The sequence below is a fragment of the Gallus gallus genome, chromosome 18 (assembly GCF_016699485.2).
Source record: "Gallus gallus isolate bGalGal1 chromosome 18, bGalGal1.mat.broiler.GRCg7b, whole genome shotgun sequence".
Taxonomy (NCBI): domain Eukaryota; kingdom Metazoa; phylum Chordata; class Aves; order Galliformes; family Phasianidae; genus Gallus; species Gallus gallus.
The window spans coordinates 11321919-11334073 of record NC_052549.1 but is presented as its reverse complement, the minus strand read 5'-3'; the positions used below and the strand labels follow the sequence as shown (position 1 = coordinate 11334073).

Genomic DNA, 12155 nt, shown 5'->3' with positions numbered 1-12155 from the left:
TCAATCATCTGAAGCCCATCCAAACTAGAGAACAGCAATTTCTGCCTTTTTGGTTAAAATGCCGGTGCCTTAAAAGATAGGTTTGGTTTCAGTTCTGGGTAATTAGTGGCATAGCAACTGAAAACACAGATGGAAGGAGGCTTGGCAGAAGGGGAGGATTCCAGACCAAGTTGGATCAAGCAACCCTAGGAGTCAGCTGTACAATTTTTAAAGTTCTTTTTTATGAAAAACAAGATCACATCATCAAACAATATGCAAAACAAGACCTTTATTCTTAGAAAACCAGTCATGTTTATGTACAATAAGCCACAGAGAGTAAAATCACACATTACTGTCTTCAAGATCCTTCCAATGTGCCTTCTTTGACAATGACTCGTGCAAGATTTCGTGCAAGAGCAAGTCTCAGCATTTCCACTTTCATGGTCTCAACATCATCATCCTAAAAGCAGAGTTTGGGTTAGATGAGTGCATGCCATAATGAGCTGGTTCCCCTTCTGGGTTTTGAAAAATAAATATGCAGGTCATTAAGAGGGAGAATACATGTTTACCTGTCACTGGGATCTCCACAAAATGAGTAAAAGCTACATTTCTTAATTTTTAAATTGTCTAAAGACAGAATTACCAAACCTTTTCTCCTTCTGGCAGAGTTTTGCACGTGTAGCCAATGTCTCCCTGTTCTGTGCCTAGAACATCTAACAGCCTGAGCTGGTAGATGACAGCATCTCGGCTTTTCATTGTCCACGTAATTTCTTATTATTTATCTTGGAAAAACACTGTAGTCTAATCCAAATCAACAGAACACTCAGGAATGCAAGTACTGCACTATTTTTGTGTATGCTTAATTATCTTCTGCTGACGCCTCAATTTGCTGGCCATTAACAAAATTTAGTACTTTCCTCGACTGTCCCACAACCCCATTGATTCACTATCCAGTTGCCTGTAAAACAGGAGGTACCTGGAACTTCTGCTTATCCAGTTTCCGTGCCGTCAGATCTTCCAGGCATCGCATCAATTCGTAAGTCTGCTCTGCTGAAAATATGACCTGTGGAAGTGAAAGTATTTTCATGAGAACAACTGTGTTGAAGGACATCATACAGTCTAAGAATATAACTCAATTGAGACGAAAGAGAATGCTTTCATACTCCCACAGCTTGATTCTGACTGTTCATTCAGAGGATCACAGGACATTTCAGGGTAGAAGGGGTCAGTATTAGGGCCTGCAGCAGAAATGCTAAGTCATGGCTTGAAGCAGTGATGGAGCAGGTGGGAAGACAGGGCCAACCCAGGGAAGCTCAGCTGCATGCAATGCTGCTGAGTGATGACAGGGTGGAGCCAGGATCCGCCCCTTCCCAGCCCTCATTTAAGGGCTGGCAGTGGAAGTGAGGGTATCTCTCTGGAGATCCCTACTGACCTGAAGCCTTCTGAAGGTAAGCAGATTCTTTTCTGTGTCCACAGCTGCTGCGTTTGAACAAGTCCTCACTTGCTACTCTGCTATAGTTGCTGTGCTTTCCATCATGTTACAGGGCACTTCCTGTTCAACATCTTTACTGATTGTCTGGATGAGGGGATTGAGTGCACCATCAGTAAGTCTGCGATGACACCGAGGTGGGAGGAAGTGTCAATCTGCCTGAGGGTACAAAGGCCCTGCAGCAGGACCTGGACAGGCTGATTGCTGGGCTGAGGCCAGTGGGATGAAGGTTCAACAAGATCATGTGCCAGGTCCTGCGCTTTGGCCACAACAACCCACTGCTGCTCAGGGCAGAGTAGCTGAAAGACCATGCAGAGGAAAAAGACTTGGGGGTATTGGTCAATTCTCAGCTGTACATGAGGAGCAGCAGAGAGAACAGGGATGTTTCAGTCTAGTGGAGGCTCAGTGGAGACCTTCTTGCTCTCTACACCTACTTGAAAGGAGGTTGTGGCGAGGTGGGGGTCAGCCTCTTGCCCCAGCTAACAATGACAGGACAAGAGAGAATGGCCTCAAGTTGTGGCAGTGGAGGTTCAGGTTGGCTATTAGAAAAAACTTCTCTGGAAGAGTGGTCAGGCACTGGAATGGGCTGACAAGGAAGGTGGTGGAGTCACCATCCCTGGAGGTGTTCAAGAAACATGTAGATGTGGTGCTAAGGAACCTGGTTTAGTGGGCAACACTGGTAGCAGGTGGACAGTTGAATTGGTCTTAGAATTGTTACAATTGGAAAAGACCTCTAAGTGACTCTGGAAGGTCTATAACCTCTTGTGCAAAGGGTGAGCTACAAGGTCAGAGTGCATGCCTCTGTGCTTTATCCAGCCATGGGTCTCTAGTAAATAAATTTCCATCTTCTTGATGAATCATAAAGCAAAGATATGGTTCAGCAGAAGAAAGCACACTAAAATAAAGTACCAGAAGGAACTAGACACCTTTTGTACTTAAACCATCAGCAAGGTTATTCTATTATTCCACTGCTGCATTTCTAAAAGCAATGGTTATCTTATTCTATGTTATTTGTCATCCCAATTCCCCCTGCCCTCATGCAATTCTTGAACTGCTATTAACAGTCCTAACCTGGACATTAAGTGTGAAGAGTGACTGCTTTGAGATAACTTCTCAGGAAGAAAAGAAAGGATGTGGGGTGTCTTTGTCATGTTTGACCAGCATCCTCACCTCTTTCTGCTCCAGCAGGGGAAGGGCATCTGTCAGCAGGGTCATCCAGAAGGAGCATGGGGCAATATGAGCAGTCATCAGCATCAGAAGCAACCTGGCAGCTTCAGAGAACCGCTTCTCCCCATACAGACGGTGGAATTCACGGTACTTCCCTACACATGGGTGTTGGAAGGGTAAAAGGCATTAGTATTTGTCAGAACAGCACAAGATGGGATTAATGGATGTTAAGTCAGTTTGTTCTCATGAAGCAATAAATATGAGACTCCCCCCAGCTGCTTTGGAATGGGAATGTTGTGTGTGAAGGAAAGCTAAAATACAGGCTGTCTGAAAAGACAGTTAAAAATCTGCCACTGTTCTTGCAAAGAATTTTGCTGTTTGAATTTACCTAACTGATACTGCCTGGTGCTGAGTGTTTGCAGGGTGAGCAACACGAATGGCTTAGAGACTAGCAGCGTCTGTAAAAAAAACAGAAATAGGAGGAGAGGAGGAATGTTACAGTCCCAAGCTGCCAGAGTTCAAAAAACATTCAGACAATCCTCTCAGACATATGATCTGATTTTTGAGCAGCTCTGCGTGGAGCCAGGAGTTGGACTGAATGATCCTTATGGGTCCCTTCCAACTCAGGATAGTCTATGGTTTTGTTTTTTTTTTCCTGATACCTGAGGAGATTGAGAGGTGTGAAAGGCTTTGCTGTTTAAATGGAAAATGAGAACTTTGTTAATGTAGAATATTCTGCTTTTGCTAAAAATTATTTGAATCAATACCTAGAATAATAATTGGCTGAGAACAAATGTGAGTTTTATTCTGTGACTGATTTATATCTGTTTAACTGCAAAAAATATAGGAAGTAACGATTCCCATTCCAATATAACTTTGCTTAACATTTGAGCTCAAGGTAGAGATGTGTGAGAGTTCTTCAGTAAAAGCACACCTGATGTCCCTAAAACTTCTAAAGGAAAACCAAGCAGGAATGTTTTTTGCTCTTAAGGAATTGTACATAATGTAGAAAGGCAGATCTCATCCCTATAGCTAAAACTTCACAATTAAACTGCAACTCTCTGGGGCTGATGCAACCATCACTGGGTGACACTGCATGCTGTTTGGAGGATTACCCATCTTGAAAGTCAGTTCACTACTGGCTTTATTGAAAACTTATCCTAAACTAAGGAAACACAGTTCTAATTTTGTAAGTGTGAACCAAATAGGAATAGATCAAATTTTTAATCATCCTTAATATAATGTTGTTGTCAGCCAGAAGGGAGTTAGTTCAACTGCCAGAAGATAAACTGTGTAGAGGTAGCTGTGTTATAAATAACAGGACAGCCTGAAATTTAGGCCCTTCTCACCAAGAAATGTCAGCCGGTCACTAAGCAGCATGGATGGTCCCAAATTATCAATGAGGTCTAAGTCAGAAAAGTATCCCCTTTCGCAGTAGTCCTTAAGGAATCTGTGGAGAAAGTAAATACAGTAAAGGCTTACAGGGGGAGGCTCTTCTGCATGTTTCTTTTGTACCTACTCATGCCTTCACAGGCAAGTTTAGTATACAACTGAATTTCATCTTAATCAACTATGACTGAGGACTTCAAAAGACATGCAAACATTTCCTGGGAGTGGTCAGTGAGTCAGTGTAGGATGCATTCTAGAAGAAAAATAAAGTGTCAGTAGATTTTGTAGTAGTTGAGATCTATTTCTTAAAAAGGAAAGGAAGGAACACAGGAAGCTGAGGCTGGTAGCAACACAAATAACCTTCCCAGATCATAACAAAGCTCTTTTTCTGCTGTGTAAAAAAATAATAATAATAATAAAAAAGCAAGCAGCAGAAACAATTCTAAAAGCTTTTCATCTCTTTTGTGACAACCTTCATCAGCACAAAAAGAGTTGCAAGTAAAGCCCCAACCCTTTGTCCAGGTCTAAGCTAAATGTTAGCAGCATTTTCAATTCTATTACTGGACTGTTTGGTAAAACAGATATATTTAATCTGTAGATCTCCTGAAGTACAATGGTGTAGGAAAAAAACCAGCTAGGCTATTGCAGATGACAAGAACCCAAGGATGTCATTTTCTAGCCCAGAAGCAGACACCTGGTCTGAGGGAAAGATAACCCCACTGAGCCTGCAGTGGGACCTTTCCAGGATGGCTGCCTTCTTCTCATTCCTACCAGCCCACTACAGCGACAGCCACCTGAGAACTTTTGACGTAGGCTCACCGATCTGATATTAGTGTAGCAAAAGCTGCATCCTTGGCTCTGATGCTCCAAGACAGGGCAGAGCCCAACCGATTATTTCGCAGAGCTTTCATGGCCATGATTTTACAGATGCTTCGGACTTTGGAGAAAACATAGGAGAAAAGAGAAAATCAATTTCAGTAGTTCCATTTGTGTCACTATGAAACAGTGAAATTTAAGAATCAATCACCTTGTTCATGCATCTGTCTCTGCTCACAGATCCTCAGCACTTTGAGGGCCTTCTGTTCTGTGTTAAGGGGTATCCGCTCAATATGAAGTTCCAAATAGACCCTGCCATATTCTGGACAGTGGTCAAAGTAATCCACCCCCAGCTGCCACAGACTGAGGGGGGAGGGGGAGGAAAAAGTCAAGCATTTCAAATCATAACAGGAAAGAACAAGTAGAATTTGAGTCTGCATTAATAATACTTGATTCTGATTAACACAGTGTTTGGACCTAAGATGAGTTTTACTTTCTACTAACTATCAGCTGCCTATTAGACAACTCTGGAATACCTGCATCTCAAAAATGCAGCGTACCAAAAAATGTCACAGAGGCAGTAGCCATTCTATCCTGGTTAATACACTGATAGGTCTTGATTGCTGAAATTCTAACAGTGGCTTAAGTTTTGCCTTTTCATTTTATTATTATTTTTATTATTATTATTTTGTTTTGCTGTCCTGATGTTAAGTCTAGCCTCTGGAGGAAAAAAAAAAAAAAAAAGATTGCTACCTGTGGTGGGAGAAGAGTCCTGAGGCGTACTCTAGCAAAAGAAATTCACGCATGTTTGAACCAAAACTGGGGAGGGAATAAAGAAAGAAAAGAAACAGGCATTACTATTTGCACCTCCACAGAAAAGCCTCCTGACTTGATTTTGCCTGCAGTATGTTTTCACACAAGTTATCTTAATAAGCTTCATATATCAAGCCTAAGCTTGCAGGGCAGCTTTCTCCTTGGGGGGAGACCTGCATGTTTACAGCATTTAGCAAATGTAACTTACAGTAATAACTGCTTTAAGAAACTGAAACAGCAGGAGAATGCAAATAGCAGAATTGCTCATACTTAAGTTTGCTGAAAACTTATGTATGGAGACTCTTTTTAGATGAGTTTCTCACTATTCCAAATAATCACAAATATTTGAGTCGTTGATAATATTTCCGCAAAAAATTTAAAACCAAACCACAAACCCTAACACTCTGCTGAAGTGCTGTTGAATAGTTTGTCAAATTCATCAGGATAACAACTGCTTCTGAAGAGTGTCTGGGCTGATGCAGCACCTTTATTTTCCATCTTCTGTAAACGCCGAAGATGCTCCTTTTTCACCAAAACTGACATGCTGTTTCAGTCATTCTTATGTCTGGGTGACTGAATAATCAGTGCAAATAAATACTTACTAAAGATTGTGAGATTGCAGGAGTTTACAGTGATCCAGAAGGTCAGTCAGATGAGCCACAAACCACCAGTTGCTCAGAGCAACGCTGTATTTGAAACAAGCAAAACAAAGAAAATGCTTAGCCTATCACCACCAAGGAACATGTGAGGTTTTGCACACACATAAGCTATATTACAGCATAGTGTCTGGTTGCAATGTTCCAGACCTAATGGAATACTTTTAGTTGCTACTTGCTTTGTGTATTCTTGCTAAATTCTTTGAAAGGATGCTCAGTTGGCTGGTGCCCGTATCCTCTACCCCAAATACTATCGGAAGCAATACGATAGAGCTAGAGAAACAAGAACTTTAAGAACTCAACCTGCACTCCTTGATCACTTGGTGAAGCTCAAATTCAAAGGCTGCCATTAAAATTGTGTCTAGAGGCTCAGGGTTGCTTTCTTCACCCAGGAACATGTCCATGCTAGACTGTGGAATAAGATTACAAGACATGATTAAAAAACAGTTGCGAGAGGGTAAAAGGAAAACTATTTGTTTTGATGCAATAGCTTCATTTAGATTATTTTATGGGAGAGTACATCACAGAGACTGAACACAGACAAGAAGCAATATTTTAGCATTGGGAAACTGGAAAAACAATTTGAGGACCAAAACTGGTAACACTAGACACTAAGGAAACTTGGTCTTCAGCCATTATTTTTTCTGTATCAATCTCCCAGTCATTTAAAAATTGTATGAAAAGTCTTATGGGTATGTAGTTTCTGTAAGACATCAACCTTTCCAAAGCTTTCTTTAAGTACTGTAATCTTTCTGTGCATTTAGCTGGAGGATATAAAAATAATTATATTTCTTGCCTGTGCATAGAACCGCAGTTCCATTGGCTTCACAGTTGGATGTGAATACAGGAGTCGAGTAACCAGAAAGTGGTACCAAGTAGTCATGAGTTCCTTTTTTTCTAGTATGGCATTCTCATCTCCCAGCAGGATCTAAGAGGAAGAAAAACAAAGGAGTAGTTCTGCAAATTCAGCTATGTACACAGGTGCATCTTAACCTTTTAAAGGCACTACTACTATTGTGCAAAGTTTACAATTTAATGAAGAGCCTAGGACAGGAAAACAATTTGCAAAAGTGATCTGACGAACAGATGATTTAACGTATTAAAGTTAGTTATGACTACACATGGCTTCTGAAGAACACAACATCCAATACTTGTCCGGTTTCCTTTCTTCTCAACCAAAACACACCTTGCAGATGGATTCCATGTGGGAATTGGAAGCAAAGGTTCCATCCTGTAGATAACGTTGACATTCTTCATGCCAGTGCTGCCATTTCAGCTCCATCTCAGTCAACGTTTGGGTGTTACCAAGCTGAATGGAATAAGAGGCATAAAAAAAGAAACACCAAGTCACAACAGGTATTCGTTCTGAATTCACACTCATCCATGCTAAAAAGGTAATGAGGCTGCTGTCAATGTTTTCCTTGTTCTCCAGTTGCATTTGAAGTGTCTTAATTTGTGTATCTAAATTAAGGAAGAGGACCCCAAGACAACCAGTGAAAGATGCAGCTGCAATTTTTCCTCCACGGGGAGATCACTGCAACAGAGGAAAACCTGCAGGTAAGGTCTTCAAAGACTTCTCTATATGTTCTCAACAGGAGCAGTTTCAGATAACCCAGCAACGTACCTTGCTACAAAAACACTTCTGACTATGTTGGTTTATCACCTAACAGATTTTCGGCTGTATACTTGGGTCTCCTGGGTAGCAGAGACAAGTATTGTTACTGTAAAGAATTAAGGCAGATGTTTTAATGGTCAACAGCCTGTGATGTTACAGGAGCCACAGCAGAGATGAAACAGACTGGACTAATTCTGTTATCACTCTTATCTCCTTTCTTAATGGAACTAAGGGAAAAAAAATCTGCTTTGTACATACACTGGGCACAGGCATCTTCTTCATCAAGTCATCCAGGATTTTGTACATGTTCATTGATGTGGGATTTGCAATAGCTTCCTTGGAGAGCAAGTGGCGTGCTTCATCCATTCGGCCTTGCAGCACAAAGATATCCACCTGCAGAAAGCACATCTGTGAGCACCAAGCTGTGCAAGGCTACCACACACCCAGGTGGAATCTTCAGGAAAGTCAAGTAGAGTTACAAGATTTCAACTTTATGCCTTGCTAATTTAAATATTCAACCTCTGTGAATCGTGAAATTGAAAGGCTCAAGTTAGGAACAAGGGGCAGGATGACCTTAACAATGCTTCATCTTAAAACTGTACAGACAGAAGCAGCGTCTCAGGTATCGGTTTCTGAGATGTGCTACAGTGCTGAGAAGGGAAGAGGAATACAAGACGCATAGGCATGACTTCACCTAAAAACTTTACAGAGGGGCTGTACTCACCACATTCCAGAAGAGCTTGTGTTTTGATGGATTTTCGCTGCCCAGAACTTCACGGACCATGTTGTCTACATCACAGATGTGAAGCTGAACCCAGTCAAGGAGACGAAGCAGGAGAGGACCAGCTTTACACAGAGAAGGTACCGCTGTTAGTTCCCAAACTGTTTGTCCCCAGGCTCTTAATTTATGTGCTTCTAACCTTAGCAGTCTGACAAACATTAGGTGAGATTTACTAAGAGGATTTCCATCTGCCATATTCAGACTACAAAGGCAGAGAGTTCCCTAAGTAGCCAAGCTGCAGGAGCACTAGGCTCCATATGACAAGTTTTAGACAAAACAGAAGCACAGACCAGAAGAAAATCTAAACAAATTACTTGAAATAAAAGTTCATTCATATCATAAATCTTGAAATACCAAAAGTTCCATAAAATGTTTTTGTTTAATTTACCATTCTAACACTATTATGTGATAGAAAGTACAGTGATGATAGTAGGGTGGCAAAGTCTTTGGCTGCAGCAAATGAGGACAAGCCCAAATGCAGCAGCCATGGACACAGAAATGGAGGAAAAAAAACTGCTTACCTTGGGAAGGTCTCAGGTATGCGGGGATCTCCAGAGAGATCTCCTCACCTCCACCATCAGCCCTTAAATGAGGTCTGGGAAGGGGTGGATCCTGGCTCCATCCCTACCAGTCACCCAGTGCATTGTACTGCATGCACCTGAGCTCCCCTGGGTTGGCTCTGCCTCCCCACCAGGGGCTCCATCACTGCTTCAAGCCATGACTTAGCATTTCTGCTACAACCATCATCTCATTATTAACTAAATATGAGATGAAATCTGGTGGTAGCTAGTTCACTTTTCTTCAGATTAAATAATCTATAGTTTATGAATCCCTCTTTTCAATTATGCGAGTACATTTGTTAGCATAATCTAATTTCCTAAGAAAACAATTCTGAAGCACTCATATAAACAAACTCACTTATAAAATATCACCCTGTTGTTAAAGGAATTACATCAGGATGCGTAAATTTTAGTTGGTATCTACATATTTAATGGTTAAGAATGTGCTTATGCTTTAAAGTCAAATAAATTGGGAACAAGTTTTTGTTTTCTCTCTTCGTTACATTTCTGTGGGAAATAAATAAACCAGTGTAAACTGTAGTTTACTACATAAGATGGGGAAAAGTAGAATGCATCTTGACATAATTTAATACAAAAAAATGCAATTTACTGAGGCACATCAGGTATTAGAATTTAGTGCTGCTTGTCAGACTCTCTACAATACGTATTAAAATGTAGCACAATGGATGCTATCTATATTTTAAACAATTAATTATGCAAACAAGACCGCTTTCAGTCTTAACATCAGAATTGTTCACTGCTCACCTGGAGCTGCTTCGACAAACAGAATCTCACACAGATTCCAGATCAGCTCCATAGCAGAGAGAATAGAAACCTGAAAAAAGCAGAGCTGTGTTTCAGGGTCAGGAATTGTTCCCATTATTTATTTCTAACTGCACAGCTGAATTTGCTGTCCATAGCAATCAGTTTTTATAGACAAGAGAAATGATAGTTCAGAGATACAAATTAAAAGATAGAAACGAGCTACAACTTCTCTACCCAAACTCAGTTTAGAAAATAACAACACTGTCTGTGTGTTGAAATGCAACAGTAATCGCTCCTCGGGGAAATACAAAACAGTACAGAAAGTATTAAGCCTTTTTACTCTCCTGAGAGTTACAAAGAGCACAGAAGGAACGGCTAATTAAGCAACATCAGTGCTGTTTATACAATAAAACTGCAGCCACAGTGTTGGTCTTCATGGCTTTACTAACCAGTATTCATGCAACTACATGGCTGTGACTGCAGATTACCTGAATGCTGTACTGGCTGTGCAGGGCAGAGTCCCGGGCTGAAACTGAGTAGAAAATAAGCCAAGTAAAAAAGCAGCATATTTACCTTATTTCACAATTCTTTCTGAGCTCATAAATATAATCCCTGACCACTCACTGGGTACAGACCAAATGTGTACACAACTGATAAAGCTAAGCTAACCTTTCATAACCCTTTATAAACCTGGTAAATTTACAGGACAAGGATGTTAAGGCAGAGTCAGATCTCTCACTTTTTCAGGGAAGCAAGCTGTTAATCTTGACTCATTTTTCCACAAAACCACAACCCATGACATGAAAAGACTGCAGGTCTTCCCAAAATGAGTTACAAGATGATGAACCGACCTGGAAATCTCAATGATGGAAATGGAATCTTGTTAATTACTGAAGTCTGTATGTGCCATTTTTCAGTAACTGTAACAACTTGCAAATGAAATCTTATTTTTATAATCACAAATAGCATCTCCTTTTATTGCAGTACAACAAACAGACTTACTTGCAGCCTGGTGCATGTCCTCCATGCAGGCTCTTATGACCGAGCGGTAGTTCTTACTCACTTGGACTAATCTGCCAAACACAAAAAGGAATCATTTACAGAGAGCTACTTGAGCTACAGTCCCTTTTCTGTGCATCCGTGGATGCTTCCAGCACGAGGGCGAGCCTGGTGGGTGCTGGCCGTGCCGCACAAGGCGGCTGTATTGGCACTGTGTTTGCAAGGTCCCAGGCGCTGCTCAGCACTGCTCAGGATCTGAAAGGAGGTTGCAGTGAGGTGAGGGTTGGCCCATCCTCCCCAGCTAACAGAGACAGGACCAGGGTGATGGCCACAAGACGTGCCGGGAAGTTTCAGGTTGGGTATTAGGAAAGATTTCTTCCCAGAAGGCGCAGTGAGGGACAGGCATTAACGTCTTCTCCACCCTTAATGATTCCACAATTACCTCAGAACTGCGGTTCGAACTGCACGTCTGCAACGTCGCGGTTTGGGCCCTCAACTACCTCAGCGGTTTGGGCCCATTCGGGCAATGGCATTTGCCTATCAAACGCCCCGTGTTCCCGGCCCCACTCACTGCGCGTTCCTCGCCCTCGCGGCTCGCTCCTCCTCGCAGCGCTGCAGCCCAACGAAGATGCCGTGTGATTCGTTGAAGAGCTTCCGCAGCGTCTCCATGTAGATGTCCTGATCCCTGCGGACCACGAAGACGCGGGAGGGGCCCGGCGCTCCGTCCCCGCCGCCCGCAACGCCGCACCCCGTCGGGGCCGGACCCGCGCTGCCTCCCGGCGCCCCGCGGCGCTCCCCACCTCTCCGGCCGAAGAGCGTCTCGCACAGCAGCATCTCGGCGGGGCCCCACTCGAAGCACAGCTGCGTCCGGGCCGGGTCGGCGCCCGGCACCACCTGCGGGAAGGGAGCGGAGAGCAGGGGGAGAGAAGGCAAGGTAAGGGGACGGGCGGCCCGGTCCGTCGGAGCGGCCCCGCGGCCCCGGCCCTGACCGTCAGCGGCGGCTCCGTGTCGGGCTCCTCCATGGCCGCGTCGCTCTCCCGCCCGAGCTGAGGCCCCGCGAGGCTGCCCGCTCTCCTGCCTGCTGCCACCCGCGGAGCTCCGCAGCGTTTCCCCTCGTCCGGCGGCC

General features: G+C 43.0%; 1 protein-coding gene across 4 annotated transcripts; it reads right to left on the bottom strand.

Moving 5' to 3' along the window:
• Nucleotides 1–253: 253 nt before the first annotated feature.
• Nucleotides 254–12072, bottom strand: NUP85 (nucleoporin 85). Of its 4 annotated transcripts, none has more exons than XM_015295401.4 (18): nucleotides 12019–12072; nucleotides 11601–11923; nucleotides 11033–11103; nucleotides 10519–10562; nucleotides 10031–10115; nucleotides 8649–8770; nucleotides 8183–8317; nucleotides 7496–7618; nucleotides 7106–7237; nucleotides 6613–6719; nucleotides 6256–6339; nucleotides 5594–5659; nucleotides 5052–5203; nucleotides 4844–4961; nucleotides 3985–4085; nucleotides 2639–2790; nucleotides 956–1042; nucleotides 254–439 (listed from the first exon to the last, which is right to left on the bottom strand). In XM_015295401.4, exons 1-18 carry the CDS (start codon nucleotides 12049–12051, stop codon nucleotides 338–340), a joined length of 2037 nt encoding a protein of 678 aa, XP_015150887.2. In that variant the 5' UTR covers nucleotides 12052–12072; the 3' UTR covers nucleotides 254–337. The 4 variants fall into 4 exon arrangements, 3 of the variants coding, with proteins under 3 accessions (XP_015150887.2, NP_001006426.3, XP_046758007.1); NM_001006426.3 differs by having other exon boundaries at nucleotides 10031–10100; XM_046902051.1 differs by lacking the exon at nucleotides 12019–12072 and having other exon boundaries at nucleotides 11472–11643.
• Nucleotides 12073–12155: the final 83 nt, after the last annotated feature.